Source organism: Gambusia affinis, linkage group LG02, assembly GCF_019740435.1.
Source record: "Gambusia affinis linkage group LG02, SWU_Gaff_1.0, whole genome shotgun sequence".
Lineage (NCBI taxonomy): Eukaryota > Metazoa > Chordata > Actinopteri > Cyprinodontiformes > Poeciliidae > Gambusia > Gambusia affinis.
Window position 1 is genome coordinate 2,480,933 of NC_057869.1, and position 21,084 is coordinate 2,502,016.

At 43.0% G+C, this 21,084-nt stretch overlaps 1 protein-coding gene across 7 annotated transcripts in view; it reads left to right on the top strand.

Annotated features, from left to right (window-relative positions):
* tp53bp1 (tumor protein p53 binding protein, 1) overlaps positions 1 to 21,084 on the top strand; it is a 21,399-nt gene continuing 315 nt past the window's right edge. The window contains exons 1-28 of one of the 7 annotated variants that reach the window (XM_044105717.1): positions 1 to 122; positions 4,613 to 4,831; positions 5,734 to 5,812; positions 5,897 to 5,981; positions 6,548 to 6,615; positions 6,704 to 6,787; positions 6,948 to 7,002; positions 7,507 to 7,676; positions 7,757 to 7,883; positions 8,433 to 8,530; positions 8,600 to 8,772; positions 9,264 to 9,987; positions 10,905 to 11,045; positions 11,132 to 11,269; positions 11,345 to 11,414; positions 11,653 to 11,739; positions 11,882 to 12,158; positions 12,709 to 12,777; positions 12,854 to 13,006; positions 13,539 to 13,753; positions 15,170 to 15,325; positions 16,675 to 17,072; positions 17,308 to 17,499; positions 18,300 to 18,479; positions 19,677 to 19,865; positions 19,985 to 20,079; positions 20,290 to 20,486; positions 20,685 to 20,827. In XM_044105717.1, the coding sequence (XP_043961652.1) occupies positions 4,652 to 4,831; positions 5,734 to 5,812; positions 5,897 to 5,981; positions 6,548 to 6,615; positions 6,704 to 6,787; positions 6,948 to 7,002; positions 7,507 to 7,676; positions 7,757 to 7,883; positions 8,433 to 8,530; positions 8,600 to 8,772; positions 9,264 to 9,987; positions 10,905 to 11,045; positions 11,132 to 11,269; positions 11,345 to 11,414; positions 11,653 to 11,739; positions 11,882 to 12,158; positions 12,709 to 12,777; positions 12,854 to 13,006; positions 13,539 to 13,753; positions 15,170 to 15,325; positions 16,675 to 17,072; positions 17,308 to 17,499; positions 18,300 to 18,479; positions 19,677 to 19,865; positions 19,985 to 20,079; positions 20,290 to 20,486; positions 20,685 to 20,827 (4,543 nt within the window). In that variant the 5' untranslated portion in view covers positions 1 to 122; positions 4,613 to 4,651. Of the gene's footprint in view, positions 123 to 4,272; positions 4,393 to 4,531; positions 4,832 to 5,733; positions 5,813 to 5,896; positions 5,982 to 6,547; positions 6,616 to 6,703; positions 6,788 to 6,947; positions 7,003 to 7,506; positions 7,677 to 7,756; positions 7,884 to 8,432; positions 8,531 to 8,599; positions 8,773 to 9,263; positions 9,988 to 10,904; positions 11,046 to 11,131; positions 11,270 to 11,344; positions 11,415 to 11,652; positions 11,740 to 11,881; positions 12,159 to 12,708; positions 12,778 to 12,853; positions 13,007 to 13,538; positions 13,754 to 15,169; positions 15,326 to 16,674; positions 17,073 to 17,307; positions 17,500 to 18,299; positions 18,480 to 19,676; positions 19,866 to 19,984; positions 20,080 to 20,289; positions 20,487 to 20,684; positions 20,828 to 21,084 lie in introns of those variants that run through there. The other 6 variants (XM_044105708.1, XM_044105726.1, XM_044105744.1 and 3 more) reach the window with 6 other exon arrangements.

The following is a 21,084-nucleotide window of genomic DNA, read 5'->3' on the forward strand; positions in this document are numbered from 1 at the left end:
CCCTGACTCTCAGCAAAACAGAGGCACGGCAGGGCTGAGCGATGTTTGACGCGCTCCTATTACAACCAGCGGGACCCTGAAACAAATTGGAAAGCCCAGGAGCGGACATATTGATTCCGAAGGTAACGCTCTTTTCTGTCTCTTTTTGCGCTAAATCGGGAACTATTGTGCAGCATTGAACGGGCGCGGATAAGGATCCGTGTGGTTTCCGCCCGGCTCCCGCACAGCCGGAGGTGATTAGACATTTTGTGCGGTGCCTGCGCATTTCTTTAATGTAGATGTCTGCAGAAATCAACGACGTAATGCTGAAGTTGTCGGCGCCAGCTGCTGTTCGGGGAGGCTGAAGGAGGCGCATTGAGAGCGGCGTCACTTCAGTCTAAAACTGAAGGCTGCATCACTTCTGATTTCCATTTTAAAGCGAAAACACCTAGGATGTGTTGACCCAGCCATTTGGCTGAATGTGGCATTCACGGGTGCATTGTTGCCTCCCAGGATGTCTCTACTTAATGAAATGCCGGTCAGCGTCCCTGCTGCCGTTTCCTGGAGCTGAAGCTCTTTGTCTCACAAGAAGCACAGAAAACTGAAAAGGATGTACACCTGAAGACTGATTACATAAGATTAAATTATTACAATTTGAGGGGGAAAAAAGGAACGACCACTAATCCTAATGAATGAAGTTGATGCCTGTAGCAGGGGCGTTCATTGGATTACTACAATGGGCTTCAGGTGGGATCCACAAAATACAGCCAGTACAGAAAAAAACTATAAAAACAATTAAATATCTTAGTAAGTTAAATTTTATTCAATAGTTTTACATTTATTTAACAAATTTGTTTAAAATGCCAAAAACACAGCAAATTTATCACACACTGTTATTTTTATTTTTTAATAATTCTGCTAATAAAAAATATATTCAAACTGTCACCATGTAGTGACAACTTATGAGACAGATAATATGTGAAAATATTGACCTCCTCCATGTGCTACTATTGCAGTCTGAACAAATGCACCAAAATCAGAACCAATCAGAACAAGGAGGCGGGTCTTAGCGCTCCCAATCATGTTTGTGTATTCTGCTTAATGTGCTAATGGTGGAGAAACAACTCACCGTTACAGTAAAATTATTTATCTCCCATCATTTGCGGGTATGCTAACTAGCCTTAGCAATCATGCTAGCTGCAGCGTAGCAGAGAGCAAGAGGGAGAGAGAGGATGAGCAGGTCCACATGAGATTGTGATTGACAGAGCTAATAGTATCTCTGTCAACTGTGCAGTATTCACACTCAAAATGTGGTCCAGGGTCCTTTTACAGGACTTACTGCATCAACTTTGTCCACCCAGTGACCGTGTCGATAGTAAATCATGCTTGACAATGAAATCAGCATCTCCATAAATCTGTTGCTTTGCATTTTTCTTCCACCAAACTTTCCAATAATATGCCTGATTGCAGCACTCAGACTGACTTCCCTATGATTGTTTAGGACATCATCTAACATTTCATTAGATTAAATTCACAGTTATCAAGACTAACAGGACAAAAAAAACTACAGTTACCAACAAAAAGCTGATGATACAGTATTAATCAGAGTTTTAGGCCTTTAAACACAATAACAGCATCATGAGGTTGTAAAGAACTACATATGTGATTTATTTAAAGACATACAAACTGACAGAACTACTGATCAGCAGATTATTACTGCTGTTTCTATCCAACAGGCAGCCATCTTGGATTTTAAAGTCAGTGTTGGTGAAAAATATTTGACATGAGTTCATTTTTTGAGTCCTAAGAGTATTCAAAGTTCCTTTTAATAAGAAGTCAAACTTTATGAGTCGAACTGTTTTTGAATACAGTTTTTTCTCATTTTCAGAATATTTAGTTTGGTCACTGAGAAAATCCTTTTTCTTTATTGAGTTGCAGCTGGAGCATGGTTTACATTTTCAGATGTTTTATGTAGTATTTGAGTAATTTTAAACTAATTTTACTGTAAAATGTATCTAAATTGTTTTAGTCATTTGCACAATGGATAAACATCAATCTGCATGCCAGAGGGTGGCTAAGGAGGTGAATTTAATTCACTATGAATGTTTTTATACATGAAAACTTCAAACAGGATTTGAACCAGTGACCAGACCTGCAAGCCATTCACTCTAAAAACACCAAATCTACAAACTCTTACCAAGTGTTTTTGGTAGTTTCTTGTGCAAATATCTTCAGAACTGCTTAAAAACTGACTTAATTACAGGTTCCATATTTATAAAGTGCAGAACAACACAACATACCAAATAAATGGTAGCTTTTCTGAAAAACAAACAACCAGACAAAAATAATGAATTTGATTTGGACATAACCTGATATGGAACAAGAGCCTGACAGTAACCTACAGGCGGTTTCCATACTGCAAAAGTTCAAAATATTAAGTATGTTTATTCTAGTTTTCAGTCCGAATATATTAGTACACTTGAAATAAAAAAGGCTAACTTACAAGTAACTTTTTAGCAAAATATAGGACCTTGTTTTTGGTCAATAGTTCCTTAATATGGATGAAAAAGCAATAATTTCACTGGAAGATTATTTCACTTATAACATGGGAAAATGTCTTAACAATCTGGAAGTGCAACTGGAACTTTTTCATCAAGAAACGATTGACCAAAAACAAGCTCCTATATCTTGCTGAAAAGTTGCATGCAAGTCAGTTTTGTTTTATTTGAAGTGTGCTGAGATATTTGCAGTAGGAATGAGACAAAGGATCAAATATATTTGGTAAGCTTTTGTGTTTTTGCAGTGTACTGCTCTTTAAACCCAGAGGAGACACCTTGACCCGACCTTCTCAGGAAGTTTGATGTTGTTCTGTCATGAGCGATGCTTTCATATTTTTCTGAAAACCTTACTGGTCTCTATGAAAGAAGGTTATTAATAAACAAACTTTAATGTCTGAGTCTGTAAATGATCCTGAGAATCGTCACGGCGTCGTTGGGTCCATTCGGATCTGAGTACCACGCCTTCCCGACAGCCTCAGTCAGTCAGAGCAGAAACGCTTTTTATTGTCTCGCCACCAGAAACCTCTGTGATCTACATGAGCTTCGGCTGATGTGCTACTGGAATATTTGGTCTCCATGGAAACAGAGGCTGTAAAAAAATTATGGTGATGATGATGATGACAAAGTGCTGCTCAAACCTCCAAATTACAAAATGCATCTAATCCAAGATCTAAATCAGCATAAGAGAGTGATTGGATCTGCTGGAACTCAAACATGAAGGAGCTATTTTAGCAGTTAGCTTGTTTGATAAGGAGAAAAGAAATATTTCTACAAATCCGTCATTAAGATTTATGACTGATGGTGATAAGGGGGGAGGATCGGAGGCAATAGCAGCTGGATATAATGAGAACAGGAATAAAAAAACTCTGCAGCTCCATGTTGAGGGTGATTTCAGGGAGGAAGCTAACCTATATCTCATTTTAAATGTGTCCTTCCAAAGCCCACAGGGATCCAATGGAGGTCTCAGAGATCCCACTGTGCAGCGAACGCCCCAGATTTCTATTTTTCTTTACATGATTTATCGAAGCAGGTGCAGAACTCTGCAGTATAACATGTAAAACCGTGAAATGCCCTCTCATTTAAAAACACTTTCTGAGCCTCCAAGTTATTCTATATACTTTGCCTCATTCCTAATCATTGTTTTGTTAGACTTTCAGATGTATTTTATGAGTTTTCTTTGCATATCTACCAAATTAAAACTCAAGTACTAGTTAAAAACTTTTGTTAAAATGACTGAAATCAGACAAATTGAGTAAAGAGGGAGAAGTAAAGTTTAAAAAACTACAAAAAAATCCCTTCACGGATGATGCTTAAATGTTTTTGTTGGTGCATCAATACTATTTTTTTTCTATATTGTAATTACTTTTTAATGTTGATAATGCTGATAAAATATAAAAAACTATTGCGATTTGTCTGGAAATGATTGGATAAAAAGAGAAAAAAACTTAAATCTTTAACTTTCAATAATATTCTGTATACAAATTCGCATGACTGTGAAAATAGGCTCAAATTTCAACATGAATCATTTTATAACATGAATTATTTTAAAAGTGAAGCAGTAAAAAGGCTTGTTCTATATTTGAATTGAGGATACCATCAGTCGGTAAGTAAAAAAGTAAAATGCGAATGTGAAAAATCGTTAAACGTAATCGTTCCCATACTTTATCAGACTGACGCCTGGCAACCATAAAACTAATCGACGTTTCGTGACGTCAGTGTCGTTAAACCAATGAAATCGCTTTTGTTAAATTTTTACCGCGACGAAGCTAGCTGAAGTGTTTCTGTTTTGAAAGATCCACAATGATTTCTTGAAGGAATATGTGAATCCGTATTTTAATACTTTTGAGCTCTTTAGGTAAGTATAAAGGTGGTACGGTTTGTAATGATTTTCCTTCCCTGTTAATGTGTTTTTCTCTGGGATTGTAACCAGCCAAATCCTGAAATGTTGATGGGCGGAGCGTTAGCCATTAGCTTGTAGCTGAGGCTAACATGCTAACACCGGTGGGCTCAGGTAGCAGTAGCGGCTGGGGTCTCACATGTCGCCCGCTTTGTTGTCTCTCTTCTGGCTTGGCTAGCTCACAACAGTCGCCGTCTCCTTTCCTCGGCCTGACCTCATGGATCCCGGTGGAAGCGAACTGGACTCCAGCCTGCCTCAGCCGGAGAACCCGTGCCTGATAGTGGAAGATTCCCAGCCGGACAGCGTCGGTCTGGAGGACGACCCGGAGAGTAGCTACCGAGCGCTGCTAGCCCGCCGCCTGTCCAGCCTGCAACCGGCCGCCCGCAGCCCGGTTCTGGTGAGATGCATCTTTAAAAGCTGCTGGTTTATTTCAGTCAGATTGAAAAATAAATACATTAGGATAAAAAAAAATAATATTATCACCCCACTTAAAAAGAAGTAGCACGTATCTCAGTAAATAACATGTTTAGCTATTTCCCCGCAACTTTCTAATAGTAATTACTTTATTTTTTTGTTTATTTTCTGTTACAAGTCCTTCTTTACTAGTTAGTATCCCAGCGGCATCCCAACAGCTACAAGTATTTACTCTATATTCATCATACTTAATCAGAGGCAGAGAACCCCAAAATTTTACTCGAGTTAGAGTAAAACTACCTCAAAATATTTTTACTCAAGTAAAAGTAAGAAGTAGTCATCCAAGAAATGACTCAAGTAAGAGTCAAAAAAGTATTTGGAGAAGAGTCTACTCAAGTTCTGAGTAACCGGCCAAATTATCAATCACTTAATATTTAAAAATTATATTATCAGATGGACCAAACTATAAAGTTAATTGGAAAAGGACCAAAATTACAATAATTCATATAAATAACAAAATCAGACAAAAGAAAAAATGTTCCAAATCAGTTTCTATCAATAATAATAATTAAAAAAAAACTTATGAAACTTTAGCAAAAACTGCAGGTGTGTGTCTTTGGTTAAAACATGTTTGTTTTTCATTCAGTGGGTAGAAAATCCAGAAACTGTACTCAAGTAAGAATAGAGATACTTCATAATAAAATTACTCAAGTAAAAGTAAAAAGTAGCTTTTCCCACTTTTTAACTTTTAAAAAGTAGTAATAAATAAACTCAGAGCAATAAATTAAGTGCTTATTCAGAGCAGCTGTTAACACTTTGATGCTTTATTTTAAAAAAATTTTAATTATTATCTTTTTACTAAAGTTGTTTATTTTCTTTTTCCAGGAACTGATATCATCACCACCAGGAAGTAGATGCTCCCAAACTGACAGCCAATCAGAGAGTAACAACCAGGTCGAACCAGGCACGTGAAATAATCCATATTTTACTACGTTTGCATTTTCATCTTACCTGTAATGTTTTAAAATGTTTTGTTTTTTTGGTTCAGAGGTCACGGCTGCAGCTGACCCCAGCTCGCCGCTGCAGGAGGAGAGTCAAGTTATCAACGTCTGTCCGCATCCCAGCAAGAATAAGTAAGTACTCCCTGCTTCCTGTCCTGGTTCTGGTCCACATTTAGTGGAAATATTACATGGGACGTGAAATAAATGAGGGTGGAGGAAAGTACTGGATGTTTAAGAACTGGTGCTGCTGGTTTCCAGTTACATAAAGGACCAGTTCAGATGTTATGATGGGTTTGTTTTTTGTTTGGTTTTTCTGTAAGATTAAACTTTTTCCACTGTAATGGCGCCACCTGCTGGTCACAGCAGAGTTTATACACGTGAGTAGGAAAAGGAGAACAGACTTTATTTATATTATGTATAATTCAAGCAGAGTTTCTCTGGAGCGAGGAAACGATTCAACTTCACACATAAAGATAAAAAATGGAGGAAATATTTACAGGTTTTATTTTCATTAAAATGTTTCATTCCTTCCTTCCTCAACACTTTCCTTCTTTTCTTCCTTACTTCTTTCCTTTCTTTCTTTTTCTCTTTCTTCCCTCTTTTCTTTTTTTTCTGGTTTTCTTCCTCTCTTTCATCCCTCCTTCCTTCTGTCCATCCATCCAGTGGAATAACAATGTTTTTTCCATTGATCTCTCCAGGTTTGTACCTGAGGATTCTGAAATGGATCCTGGAGCCGATTCTACGACTAACTGTGTTCAGTCTGACGGTCGGTGTTCCTCCTGCTGAACACTGAAGTTTAAACTAAATATTTTCTGGTTTTATGCGTCATATCAGCTCCTTCTGTGTGTTTCCAGGTGGATCATCTCAGTTTGGGTTTCTGGAGCTCTCACAGAGTCAGGACCTTGAAGCTGGCGGGGATCTCAGCCATCGCTCTGAAAGTAAAAACCAAAGAAATCTCCTATTTTAAAGCAGGAAATGATCACATTTACATGTATTTGCTGTTTCTGTTGCTAGATGAAAATGTTTTATTGCATGCTAACAGTGTTGACACTCATCAGGCCAACATCTGTGTGTTTTTGTTCTTGGTTTTTATTTCAGAGCAGCAGTGTGTTGCCCCCAAAACTTTGACGCATCAAGATAACAAATCAGTGAGGTAAACCATTTTAATTCTCAACGATTAAAAATAAACTTAAATTGACCAGATTAAAAGCTGCTAAACTTTGAGATAATAAGATTTTAGTCTTTCTTTTTTAGCTTCTTCAAATGCTAACCAGTGGTTAGCTAAAATCAGAAGGTTTGAGGTTAGCATTTCTTCTACGCAAATAATGGCTGAATAGAGAATAAAAGTGACAACAGAACAGTTTAATTCAGTGTTCCTCTGCATATTTTGTATTGGTTTGCAAATGTTTTCCCGGTCTGCTGTGGCAGAGGAAAGTTTGGTAAAGTTTACATAATGTAGAGTGTCATTCTCCGCTTATAGTGGAGCTAATGTTTTGGTTTAGTGTGTTAGAATTATGCAGGTTATGGTACAAAATGTAGCTGTAATACATTAATAAAATGTTTAAGAAGGCATAAACTAAGAGCGGCCCAAGAACGGAGCCCTGAGGAACATCAAATCTCGGTTTAGCGCTTTCTGATAAAAATCGCTCTCCTACAGGTCAGAGGTTAGCTCCAGCAGCTCCTCCGAGTCCGTTTGCCAGTCGGGTCGCCAGCTGACCGTCCAGGTTCTGCTGCACTCCCAGAATCTGCAGGAGTCCGAGGAGCCGGACCAGCAGGACTGCGACGTCCTGTCCTCTCAGGAAGATCTGTTCGACGCCGACAAGTCGGGTATGTTCGTTTGGCGAGCTGCGTTCATGCAGTGAGCGTGTAGAACCGGTAAATAACTGCGTCTGGTTGAAACCTCTCAGGCGCCGCTGTGGACAGCACGGTGTCGGAACCGGAGCAGCCGGCCCGGCCCACCTCGACGCCGGCCCACAGCCTGCAGCTGCTGCATCTGTCCGGACAGGGAACGCTGGTCCAGGAGAGTCTGTCCCAGTAAGTCACCAGCAGTAATCTGATTACTTTTTTCAAGTAAAGAGCAAAGTAAGGGATTAGGAATCCTGAAAAAGTAACTAGATTAGGGCTGAAATAATTAATCCAATTAATTGTAATTAATTGGAATTTCTTAAAATATCACAGTTAATTGAAACTATCATGATTAATCTAAACAATATTGATTAGTCAAATTTATTGGGATTAATTGAATCCATCAGAATAAATTCAATTAATTGCAATTAATCAATCATTAAATAATCACCAACAGTTTTAGTAATAAATTTTTATCCAGAGCATACAGACTCTAAAAACACCCAGAGCAGCAATGAAGCCAAACTCTATAAAAAATAAATACATTACATTTTAAAATATTCAAAACTTTTCTGTAAATGTGTTGAACTCCTCAAGTGGCAGTTTTAGTTTTACCTGCTTCTAATTATGTAAATATTCCAATTATTAATCGGTTTATGGAAAAAATGATCAATTTATATTCATATTTCTATTAGGGCTGCAATGATTATTTTTTTTTTTGGGGTTCTGTTTGCCCAGGAGCTCCGTTGACTTCGTCGCCCCAACGCCGGACAACTTCCCCCACACTCCTTTAATCATTCCAAGCTCGCCGACCGAAGCGGAAAACGAACGCGATGGTGAGTGAGTGAATTTAAATCGGCCGGTGAGCGAATTAAAACCGGCTCTAATGACCTGAATATGTGCAGCGGAACCCATGGACACCTCGCTTCCGCCGGAGAAGCGAGCGGCGGCGAAGGACGAGCCGATGGAAACGGACGCCGCCTCGAGGCCACACTCACCTACCTCTGCTCCGATCTCCCAGAATGCCTCTGGTTCAGAGCGAGCGCTCCCTGTGCCGTCACAGCCAGAGTTCTCTCATGTACGCATTTCCAGAGTTGGGTAGTAACTAGTTACATTTATTTGAGTAACTTTTTCAAAAAAATGTCCTTTTAGAATTATTTTTACTGCGCTTTACTTTCTACTTGAGTAAATTTTCTGGACTTTCTACCCACTGAATGAAAAACAAACATGTTTTAACCAAAACTTCACTAGTCAGCAGCAGTTAGCTGTTTGTCAGTGGTAAAAACGTTATTAAAGGTTAATAGAGGCGGAGCTTCAGAAAGAGAATTAAAGAGACAGAGGCCCAACTTCTAGTCATTGAATTAGGAAGTCAGATTTAATCTAAGTCAGATTTGATATATGTAGCATTTTGTTTAGCAACTGAAGTTAGCATAGTTGCTTGACTGTGCCATAAAAAGGAAAAAAACTCAAGGATGGGCCTTTAAGAATGAAAGCAGCAACACTCACTGCTCTTTATTAACTCATATTAAAGACTTGGTTTCACCATCCAAACCTTTCTCTTTGTTTCAGGATGTTTTTGTTCCAACACAGAGCCAAGAAGCTAGCAGGAAGTCTCCTCCGTCGCCTTCTGAGACCCAGTCTCCACTCCGGGAGTCGGCGCCGTTTTCCGCGGCGCTGCAGCTTTCTGTGAACGCCGATTGCGGCGACCCAGTTCTGGTGGAGGAGGACAGTCAGGACACGCAGATAGAGGAGCTGGAAGAGCCGCCGGGCGTCGACGCCCCGGCTCTGGAGGAGTCGCACCAACCCGGCCGGACTGAGCCGGACCCGCCGCATGAGTCCGACAGGCAGCAACAGAAAGCGGAGACTAATGTGAACGAAAGCAGCAACACTAACCACTCTGACGCGGCGGCAAACAGCTGCGTGCAGGAGACGCCGTGCAGCACCACGGAACAGAACCATTCGACGGACAAAAACAAGATGGACGACTGTGAGGAAGAGGAGGAGAAAGCCGGTGGCGCCTCAGCGATGGCGCTGGTCCTCTCCGAGAGTCAGCTGATGTCCCCAGAGCCAATGGAGGAGGAGGAGATTCAGGACAGCGTCGACGTTGCAACCGACAAAGAGAAAGACAGAGCCTCACAGCCGGAGTCCGGCGTTTCCGAGGGCGACGGAGCCAAACGGACCGTCACGGCTAACGGCCACCGGCAGCAGAGCCAGGAAGAGGGAGCGGAGAACGCCCTGGGCGGGCGAGAAATGGAGGGCGTCAAAGACAAGAGCCTGAGTGACAGTTCTGGAGGTTGGCGCTGCTTTTATTCACGTAGAAAAGCCTGAAAGAGTTTTTAATGTCTGGATGATATGGCAGAAAAATAATATAGGAGTTTCATTTTAGTTGCTATCAATAATTAGGGTTGGACAATAAATCAATAACAACATATATAGTGATTGACATGTGATCAATATCAATAATTAATGCATCTGGTAGAATGTTCAATATTTAGAATATTCACTGAACTCTGATCCAGAACCGCACAGCATTCTGGGAGATGTAGGCAGAGGAAAGACGTTAGCTGCTCAAATTCTCACAGCTAGCTAAGCAAAGTTGGTGGAATCGACTAACTCGCTCTTTAGTTACCTAGCAACTGACTTGTTCTTTAGCAACAACCTGCTGATGAACTGGCGCAGCAGCAGTTCCAAGTCTCCCCGCTTTGCCTCATAATTGCTTAAAAGTGAAAAATAACGACATGGAAAGAAAACTGGATAAAACAGGAACGGTCGTGCCACTGGTATGGCAATATTTAAGATAATTAAAACTAAAGAACTAATCAGTAATTATTGATATAAAAGGATGTGAAATGCTAATATCGTGATACGTTTTTCAACCATGTAAACTTATTGTTTCCAGTTTCAAATCCTATTATGAACAAACTTTTTGGCCCCAGCTTAGCTCCATATTACGGGACTAAATATGAACTTTGACCTAAACATTTTAGCTCTGGTTTGTCCTCTGTCTAAATATGAGCAGAATAAATATGACAGATTTTTATTTATAAAAATGTTTAAAAATAAACAAAAATCTCAGTGCCATGTTCTGAGATACACTGAAAAAGTTGCATGAAAACTTTTGCAAATCACTACCAACTTTTCTTATATTTAGTTTTCTTTGTTTTTTTTTTGTATATTTTATTGTTTTTTTTTGCTTCCTGCTCCTCTCAGCTGGCGTCTTCCTTTCTGTCGCAGACATTTCTTTCCACTTCACTCTTCCTAAAGAGGGTGAGCTGATTGGTCCGGCCGTGGGGTCGACGCCGCCGCCGGTCAGCCAGCTGAAGCAGACGCTCAGACACAGCACGCCCATCGGTGGGTTTTCCATGCCGGTCGCTGTCAGACAGGATCTGGGAGGTTTGTTTCTACGTTTTAAAAAATTTTATTTGACTTTTCCGCAGAGATCGCTCCCTTTTCGGAGAAGCCGTGCGGTGCAGGCGACGACGCAGCGACTGATGGGGAAGACGGGAAGCTGAGCCTGAGGATGAAGCTGGTGACGCCGGTGGAGGAGGGCGGCTCCGAACGCTTCAGCCTGCAGAGTAAGAGCCCGCCTGTCCGGCCGCACGCCGCCAGACTTCCTGTCGCCTTCTGACTCACATGACTCTTCTGTTTAGAGCCGACGCTGTCGGAGGAGGAGGAAGAGTCGGTTGCCACGGTTACGACGGTTTCCACGGCTGTAACCAGGTAACGGGGCTCTCTGAATTCGCTCTGTAGTGAAACCCTTCATGAAAGATTTCACCGCTAGAGGCTCACAGAGCCGAGTTCTGAGACAGAGAATTAATATCAGAGTTTTTTAGGTCTAGAGAAGGACGGAAAAAATTCCTTCCTTCCTACCATCCTTCCCCGTTTCTGAGGAAACCATGTTTAGCTGCTGGTTTGATCCCAAGCAGAACTGATTTGGGTTTACTGTGTTTATTTGCAGCCCGTCGGTGTTCACTCGGGTTCGACAGGCTCACCGACAGCAGGGGGCGGAGGACGACGCTCACCCTGGAAACAACGCCGTCCTCAGGCAAGAACCTTTTTTGGATAAATTAGGCTGAAACGTCAGCAGAGTGAAGAACAGAGGACTGAGCTCACATCCCTGAGGAACGCCTCTGATCTGTTTGGTTCAGTTGAGAAGCTTCGCTAACAGCTTCGTTTGTCTGTTTCAGGGGGAAACTGTTCGCCTCGCCACAGAGGAACTCCCAGGTTTCCCCGCCGGGATGCAACAGCCTCCCGAACAGCCAATCAGAGCCGTCACAGCCAGACGCGTTGTGGGCGCCGCAGAACAGCCTTAAAGATGCCGCCGTTCCCGCGGAGCCGGACAGGAAGAGGCGAGAGCCGTTGGAAGCTCCGGACCTCCGTCCTCCAACCAGCGTGGAGGTGGGGCAGAAGGAGGCGTCCCAGAAGACACCTGGCGGCGCCAACTCTGTGACTCCGCCCAGCAAGGTGAGTTGGACCGGATGGAGAACAGAGATGATCTGGATAAAAACACATACTGCACGGTGGTGGAGGGCTGGTGATGGGGGATTTGATAAAAGTGGTTCTACAAGGTGTAGGACTGACGTTTGTCCTTCCTTCAAATTTTCCTTAACTTCCTTCCTTTCCTTCCTGTATATTTTTCTTCCATCCTTTTATAACTTCTTTCTGTCCTACCTTCTTACTTTCCTTTGTCTGCTTTTCCTTCCTTCTGTCCATTTTTATATTTCTTCTCCTTCCATAATTTTTATGACTTCAATCTTTTCTTCTTTCATCCATCCATTAACTGTTTTACACCTTTCCTCCTGTTTTATTCCTCCCAGTCCAGACGAAGGTTTCTGCTAAAGAAGCTGCAGTGCTGCCTATTCATGGAAAGTTGAGTGGAAAGAAAAAGTGCAGCAGCAACAGAGTTAGCCGCATCATTGAGCAGATTGTTGTATTTATTTATTGTGAGATTTGTTGTCTGCTGGAGGTTCAGTCTGTCGGAATTGGACTCATCAGAACCTCTGGTGTCTTTCAGGCCCGGCAGCGGATCTCCTCCCAGCAGACCGGTGTGGACGGGTCGGGCCCTCGCTCTCCTGGCGGCCGGGTACGGATTCGCCGTCGCCCTGATGGTTGACAGGAAGTGCGTCGCTCTCTCTAACTCTCTGCGTTTGTCTCTGAAGGGCGAGCCGGAGACGCCGTCGTTCAGGAGAACCGCGGCGCCGGCCCACCGTCGGCACGTCCGCACCATCCAGGAGGTCCGGACCACCGTGACGCGGATCATCACAGACGTTTACTACGAGGACGGCAGGGAGGTGGACCGCAGGGTCACAGAGGTACCAGGGGTCAGAGGTCACCGGGGACTGGCACCAGTTCTGACTTGATCTGGTACCAAATGTTTCAGTTTACTGGAAGAGTTCAGAGGTCGTGACGCCGGATACTCTTCCTTCCTTCCTTGCTCCTTTCTTTCTTTCCTTCCTACCTTCCTTCCTTGTTTCCTTCTTTTTTTCTTTCCCCCCTTCTTTCGTCCTTCCCTTCCTGTTTACATTTGTTATGGTAGGACAGCTCCTTCCTGGTTTCCGTTTGGTGTTCGGATTGTGTAACTTTTGTAAATATTCTTTACCGTTTCTGAAAAACCAGAATTCAGAGAAATGTGAATATTACCTAAAATAATAATTTTAATGGATTAAATGTAATTTAACTCCTGTATTAAGACGTCTTGGTGAAAACAACTGACGTCTTGATGTCCAGAAAAAAGTCTCTGCTAAAGAAGCTCAAGTGCATTTAAGCTTATTCATAGAAAGTTGAGTGGAAGGAAAAAGATCCATCAGAATCCCTCTGTATTGGACCCATCCTGTTTGTTGTCAGGAGAGCGAGGAGCCTGTGGTGGACTGTCAGGTTCTGGACAGCGACATTTCTCCATGCCGCACTGGCAGCAGCTCCATGACCTCTGGTGACCTTGGCGACATCAGCTCCCTGTCCTCCAAGGCCTCCAGCCTGCACCACAGCTCCAGCGGGACGAGTGGGACGAGCGGCAGACCCGACTTCGTCATGCCGCCCAGCAGGGCGTTTCGATCCATCAGGTACCCCCCTGACCCGGTTCTCCTCCTTTTTTCTGTCCTCTTCCTGCATGCAGAGCCGCCGCTTCTTCACTTCTTCTGACTTTCTAACCTGATATCTCAGTGGTTCATTGACCTTCGCCTGGTCCAGGCTGCCACAGGCGTCAGTCTGGGTCCGTTTAAAGGGGCAGTATCGTTTCTTCCAGGCTAACTATGTTACGTTCAGTTAATGTGAACATGTTGCAGCGCGACGGCGCACAAAAACCTGCCTGCCGATGATAGCTAGCTTTGTTTTTTGCTGTCCTGCTGTTAAAATACCATGCTAAATCTTAAATGTAAACCTGATATATAAAAGAAAAATGGACGCAGTGCTTTGTTACAAATTGTCAACACTACAACATCTAGATAACAAGATTTATTTTAAAATAGCGAGTGAGAAGAAAGTAGGTCAGTTATGCTAGCTTGACTGTGATTATCTCAACATGTGGATGTGATGTGGAATTCTGTGTTTTCCGGTTCATTTAAAAACTAAAAAAAGCCGACCTAAACATCAACTCTCAGACCATCAGTAAAGCAGGAGTTTAAACTAGCTAATCAACTGCTGCTGTGTTAGACTAGCTAATAGCAGTGGTAGCTACTAGCAGCTATTAGCAGCAGTAGCTAATCTAACACGGCGATCACATATTAGTAATTGCAAAATAAACATCAAGACTAAAAATGTACTACTGCAACGGACTGAACGTTCTGTGGGGGAAATGTTTGAGTGTTTTTTGGTGTTGAATACATTACAATGATGATGATACATTAGTGGAGTTGTTGTCAGTTTGTTGCTATGGCAACGGGTCTGTGTATAGTGTAACCAACACAGAGAAAGAGAGAGAATACAAGTGATTTTTAGTTGTTTTTCTGCACTATTTTTCCTTTTCTGTGGCACACTGCACTGAATTAATCATACCTACACCTCCAGATTTCATTTGAGCAGAATCGTTTTACCGCGGCAGCGCCGCTACAGATGGCATGTAGAAGAATCGTCTTTTTGCCCTTCAGGGTTATTTGTCTCTTTAAGAAGCTCCTGCTCTGAAACTCCACCTTCAGGAAGTCGTCACATGGTTCCTCTATTAACCCGTAAACAATGTTTTTACCAGAGATGTAGCTCCTTTAATGAGCTAATTGCTGCTGGCTAGTCTAAAGGAGCTGAGTGGGGGAGGAGCTGTGCCTTGAAGGCGGGGCTAGGGCCACCCAGGCGTTTTACACACTGAATGGTTGCCATGGAGATTAAAAAATTTCTCAAACATGCATGAAAGAATCAAAGCAACATTAAAATATGATGTAAAGCTTGAAAAAGCTTCTTTAATATGATACTGCCCCTTTAAGACGTCCGCTCGGGTCGACACCTGTGCAGCCGGTCCGACTCCGTTCGTCCCCTCTGTGTGTCTGCAGCCCCAGGAGGGGAGGTGGGCATCCACAGAGGGGTCACAGGGGTCAAAGGGCGGGGTCGGTGGTCACTGTGGTCAGAGGCGGCAGCAGCTTCGTCCCGCTGACCCCCAGAGGAAGGGCCCGAAGGGGCCGGCCCCCGTCCCGCTCCTCCCCGTCCAGGTGAGTCCGGCCTGAGGCTCCGCCCACAGCAGGAGGGCAGGCCGCTCCTCAAATTAACCCTTCGCTTCCTTCTGTTCTTCACTAACACGCCTCACAGAGAATCACCAAACTGTTTGCTTTGTTTTATTGGAAAAATCAAAAAATAACCCAAAAATTATTTATCTCAATGAAAATCACTTTTCTTAAACTAGTGGTGTCCAAACGTTCAAAACTAAAATTAAACAAATAAAGCAATCTTTTTGTTTCCACATTTTAGGAAAGAGATGTAATTGGATGTTTGCATGTTGTCTGTTTTAATAAAAAGGCATTTAGTTTTCTCATATTTCTCAAATTGAAAAGATCTAATCTGTTATGAAAACAGATTTGAGTCACTTTATTTCAAAATGTTTGCTATATTTAGCCATTTTTTATATTAGAAGCTGATTTTGGTGCAACAAAGTTAATATTTCAGTAAAAGTCTCTGGGTAAACATCGCTCTACTTATAAAAACTCTTTTATTTTCCATTCGAACAAAATTATGTCTAATAATTTTAACCTGATTACAAATAAAAAGTCTTGACTGAACTATTACCTTTAGATAATAAAACGTTTAATTTATTATTTAAAAAGTGAATTATTTGTTTATTTGCATCTATTAATGTATATCTAATATTTTATATTAAGGCTTAAATAAAAAATCAGCAAATTGTACCAATTTTTTTTTTACCTGATTAATCAGCAGAATGACTAAATAAGCTCAAATAATTCTGTGCAGCTCTAAAAACACAAACATTGGCAAAAATAGAAACAAAATCAGTAGAAGTCAATGAAGAGTCTGACTAACGTCTCACTCAGACAGCAGATCTTTGATTAATTCAGATTTGTAACATTTTTTATGGCTGTTAATGGTACTATTTAAAGATGACTGGAGACCTCTTTATGAGCAATTTACATCAAAATAACTAACAACCAATCACAGCCAAGAGGCGGGTCTTATTGCTGTCAATCATCTCTCCGCTTTGTTCTCTGCTGCACTGCAGCTAGCATAGGCTGTCATGAATGCTAGTTAGCGAGCATGGCAGATAAATAGTTTTTCTGCCATTAGCACAATTAGCAGCGCATACATGAGGTAGATTGACAGCGCTAAGGCAGTGATTGGTTGTTTTTGGTCAGGCGCGCTGCGTTTCTTCAGACGGTAGTAGAAGAGAACAATTTTTTTTCTCGTGTTAAACTTAACGACATGACAGATTTAACAAATATGTAAAAAACATATTTGCTATAAAAGCTACACAACGAAGGTTTAGAGAGAGTCAAAGAAAAGTGTAACGGCGGAGGAACGATGTTTGACTGTTTCTCTCCGTCTCTTAAAGGGGCGGCGGCGCCGGCCCGCTGCGGAGGCTTGGCGCTCTCGCCCAGACTCACACCTTCTCTGACGACGAGCCGATCGCCTGCACGATGCCGCCGCGGCTCCCCGCCAGCCCGTCGGACGCCGACCCGCCCGGCCGCTCCGACTCCCTGCGCTCGTCGCCGGATACGGCGCTGTCGGCCGGCAGAGGCTTCGTCGGTCTGCGCGTCGTTGCCAAGTGGTCGTCCAACGGCTACTTCTACTCTGGCCGGATTGTGAAGGACGCCGGCGACAGCCGCTTCCGGCTCCGCTTCGACGACGGCTACGAGTGTGAGGTGGCGGGGAAGGACATCCTGCTGTGCGACCCCATCCCGCTGGAGACGGAGGTCACGGCGCTGCTGGAGGACGAGTACTTCAGCATCGGTGAGGAAGACGAGGAGGTTAATCAATCAGAGGAGATGTTTTTGGATATTTAAAATGTCTCCCAGTTCCGACTTTTAAATATTCACTAGAATTTAAAGTTTATTGATCCTTGAGAATTTGTTCTTCCATTATGTTGTTTGAAAATGGTTGGTATCATTTTTTATGGCAATAACTTCTGGGACAATTTAACATCCAGAAACATTTGTTTTTGTGACGGTGCTCCTGTCCTCTGCAGGGGTCGTTAAGGGCCACAAAACGGAAGGCCAGGATCTGTTCTACAGCGTGGAGAAGGACGGCCAGAGGCAGTGGCACAACCGGACGGCGGTCATCCTGTCCCTGGATCAGGGCAACAAGCTGAGGGAGCAGCACAGCCTGGGGCCCTACGAGCCCACCACCCCGCTGACCAAAGCCTCCGACATCAGCCTGGGTACCAAACTCTGAGGACCCACAGCGTTGCTCTAAACATGCCACACCCACAGGGGCGGTGTAGCGCTAAACCTGTTTCAGCCAATCAGATTACTTCTAAACAACCATGACTTCCTGTTTGGGGCCAGAAGGTTCATTTGTGTGGACAGTTTATATATAAATACTTTAAAATAATGTATTAGTGTATAAAGTTAATAAAACACAAGATGATGTTGATTGTATGATCATTGTAGATAAAAAGAAAAATGAGTAAATTTACCCCAAAAAGAATTCAACAACTTTGAGATTAATCTCAGATGTTTTCTAGAAATATTATGGAAATTTCAGTTTAAAAATTTCCTCGAAAAAACAATTTTTTTAAATTAATCTAAAATATTTGAGTAAAAAAATTTTAAATTTGTTTCAGAAGTTGAAATTGTTCAACTTTTAACTTTTAACTTGTTTTTTTTTTGTAGAAAAGAGACATTTCTGAATTTGAAAAGAACATTTTCTAGGAAAAAATGAAATTTCAATGTTTGAAAAGTTGAAAATTTCCATGTTTTTTCTCAGATATTTCTGAGATTAATCTCAATATTTCTTGGTTTTTTTTTCAAGAAATCTTTTGACATTTTGTCAAACTTTGTGATTTCTTGAAAAGATCAGTGATAATAAACTAAGTTTTCATGTGGTTGAAAGGCCCAAATGCATAAAAGTGTATAAATTTTCCCCAGAAACATGGCTCTATATGAAGGTTTGACTCAGTAACAGCGTCCGCACTGAAGAGTGTTCTGTGGTTAAAGTTAGATCATTTGTCTTCCTCAGATAACCTGGTGGAGGGGAAGAGGCGGCGCAGAGGAACCCCAGGGGGCGCCAACACGCCCAGCCGCAGCTCCCCCGGCGGCGCCCGGACCCCCGGCCCGTCCGGCAAGAGGAAGCTGGTTCCGTCGGAGGAGAACAAGACGCCGTCTAAGAGGGGGCGGAGAGGGGGAGGAGCCAGAGCTGGTACGGGGCTCCGCCCACCTGGACCTTGACTGGATCTAAACGGACTGGGGGAGGGGCTTAAACTGGGCGGGGCTTCATGGATCCACTGGATGAAATTTGGAAAATTGTTTTTGTACCCAAGATGATTAGGGCCACTGAAGGACAAAAATCTTTCTGATTTTAATCTTAGAATTTCTTTTCTTTTCTGGATTTTTTTTTTCTGTCAGAATTTTGACTTTAATCTCAGAATTCAGGATTTTTTTGTTTTGAATTTGTGACTTTTTTTCACCAAATTCTGATGTTTTTACCAAACTTCTGATATTTTTCTTTCTTGGAATTATTTTTTTCACAGAATTCTTATTTTTTAAAATTTGAATCCTAAGTTTAATTCTCTGAGCTCAAAAGTCAGAATTCTTTTTTTCTCCTTCGCTGGCCCTGATCCTCGTCTCTGTTTTAGGGATTTTAACTTAAATTATGATATTATAACGTTTCCAGTAAAATATTTTATGGAAGGACTTTTAGGGTTTTATCTTTTCTCTGAGGGTTGCTTGAAGTTCCTCCATCAGAAAGTGTTTTAAAGGCTTTGATTCCTGATTGTGAAATCTGTTGAGTGTGACCCGTTACCATGACGACCTGGCCCACTCTCGGCCCGGCGCCTCCATCCTCCTGAGTGACGGCTGCTGCTGAGGCTGAGCGGGTAACGAGCTGCTGATTGGTGTGTGTGCACAGGTGGAGGGACAATTCACCCGGTGTCTGTGACCTTTGACCCTGTCGGGATGCGTTTTGTGGTGAAAAGAAGATCGGATTAAAATGTTTATTTTTAACTCATTCTGAGTTATTTTAGAGAACTGTTTGTTTGTTTTGTCCTGCTCAGTTTTCCCATCAGCGTTCAGCATCGACTCTGGAATTATGGGATATTTGAAGGAAACTTCAGGATTTCTGCCTCAACGTCTAAAAAACTAGAAAATATAATCAGTTTGGCCTTCAATTCATCAATCTATTTTAAAAAATCATCTTTCCATCCAAACATCCATCCAAAACTTTTCTTCTTCTACACATTAAAAGTGTTCTGAAGTGGTTCTGTAGACCTTTGAGTTCATCGGTTTTAGATCCAGACATGGAGAACGTGAAGGAATCCTGGGATTGGCTCATTCTGTTTTAAAATGGCCGCCCTTCCTGTTCCTCTGTAACTCTCTCTGCTTCCTGGCGGTTCTTCAGGCCAGCGGCTCAGCGTGTGCAACACGTCCGGCAGCGGATCGGACCTGCCGGGTCGGCCCAGCGACGACGTGGAGACCCACGGCCCGCTGCCCCAGAACTCGTCTCTGTTCATGGGTTTCGCCTTCATGCTGACGGCGTCGTCAGAGGTCGACCGGATGACCAACAAGGTCACCAGCGACGACGAGGAAGGTGAGCTGCATCAGCGCTGCTGATCCAGAAGTTTTTTCTTTTTTTTTTAGGGTTTAATGATTGATGTGGAGTTTCCTGGATGATTTCTTGGTTCTGATGACGTTTTATTCCCGGCCCAGATTACGTCCAGACGGGTCCGTACAACAAACCGTACACAGAGTCCCAGCTGCAGGCCGGCGGCGGCTTCATCCTGCCCGACTTCAACGAGGAGCAGGTATGATCTCACGAATATCAGCAAGTTTCCCTCCTTGTTCCTCAGTTAGTGCAGCTCTTTTTAAAGATATTATTCAAATTACCCTGAAGCAGTTAATTTATAAAAATATTCAAGAACGAGGAAGAAAATACAAACATTGTGACGCACCAGTTCGATCTAATTCAGCTCCACCACAGTTCTGTCTCGTATCGACCCGTTTGTCTTTTTCAGTGCAAGGCGGCCTATCAGAGCCTGCTCATCGCCGACCAGCACTGCCGAACCAGGAAGTACCTGTTGTGTTTGGCCAGCGGCGTTCCGTGCGTCTCCCACATCTGGGTGCGTGACTGTTGCAAAGAGAACAAGCTGCTGAACTACAGGAACTACCTGCTGCCGGCCGGCGTCGGCCCCGACGACGCCATCGTAGAGTGGTGAGGCGCCGCCGGGCCACCGGGCCGCAGGTTCTGGATTAATACACTGAGGGAAAAAATCTGACTTTCTCTCAGAATTCTGACTTTTTCTCTCTTTTAGAGGAGGATCAGAATTTCTTCAGAATCTGTTTCTCTCGGTGGTCCTGATCCTCCTCTAAAATCATTTCAGGTGATTTTAATTAAGTCTTTTTTTCTCAGGCATCCGCGCTGCAGCCCATTCAAAGCACTCCGGGTGCTCCTGGTGTGCAAGAAGCCGAATGAGTTGTGGGCCCAGCTGGTGACGATGGGCGGAGCTTCATCTGTACGGCAGCACCAGACCGACAGCGATGCATCTGGTACCGGTACCGGACCCACATCCCAAAATTCTCCCTGAAATCTCAGGGGAAAACATGGCCGACCGTTGAACTAAACATGGCCGACCGTTGGACCAAACATGGCCGACCGTTGGACCAAACATGGCCGACCGTTGGACCAAACATGGCCGACCGTTGGACCAAACATGGCCGACCGTTGGACCAAACATGGCTGACTGTTGGACTAAACATGGCCGACCGTTGGACCAAACATGGCTGACTGTTGGACTAAACATGGCTGACTG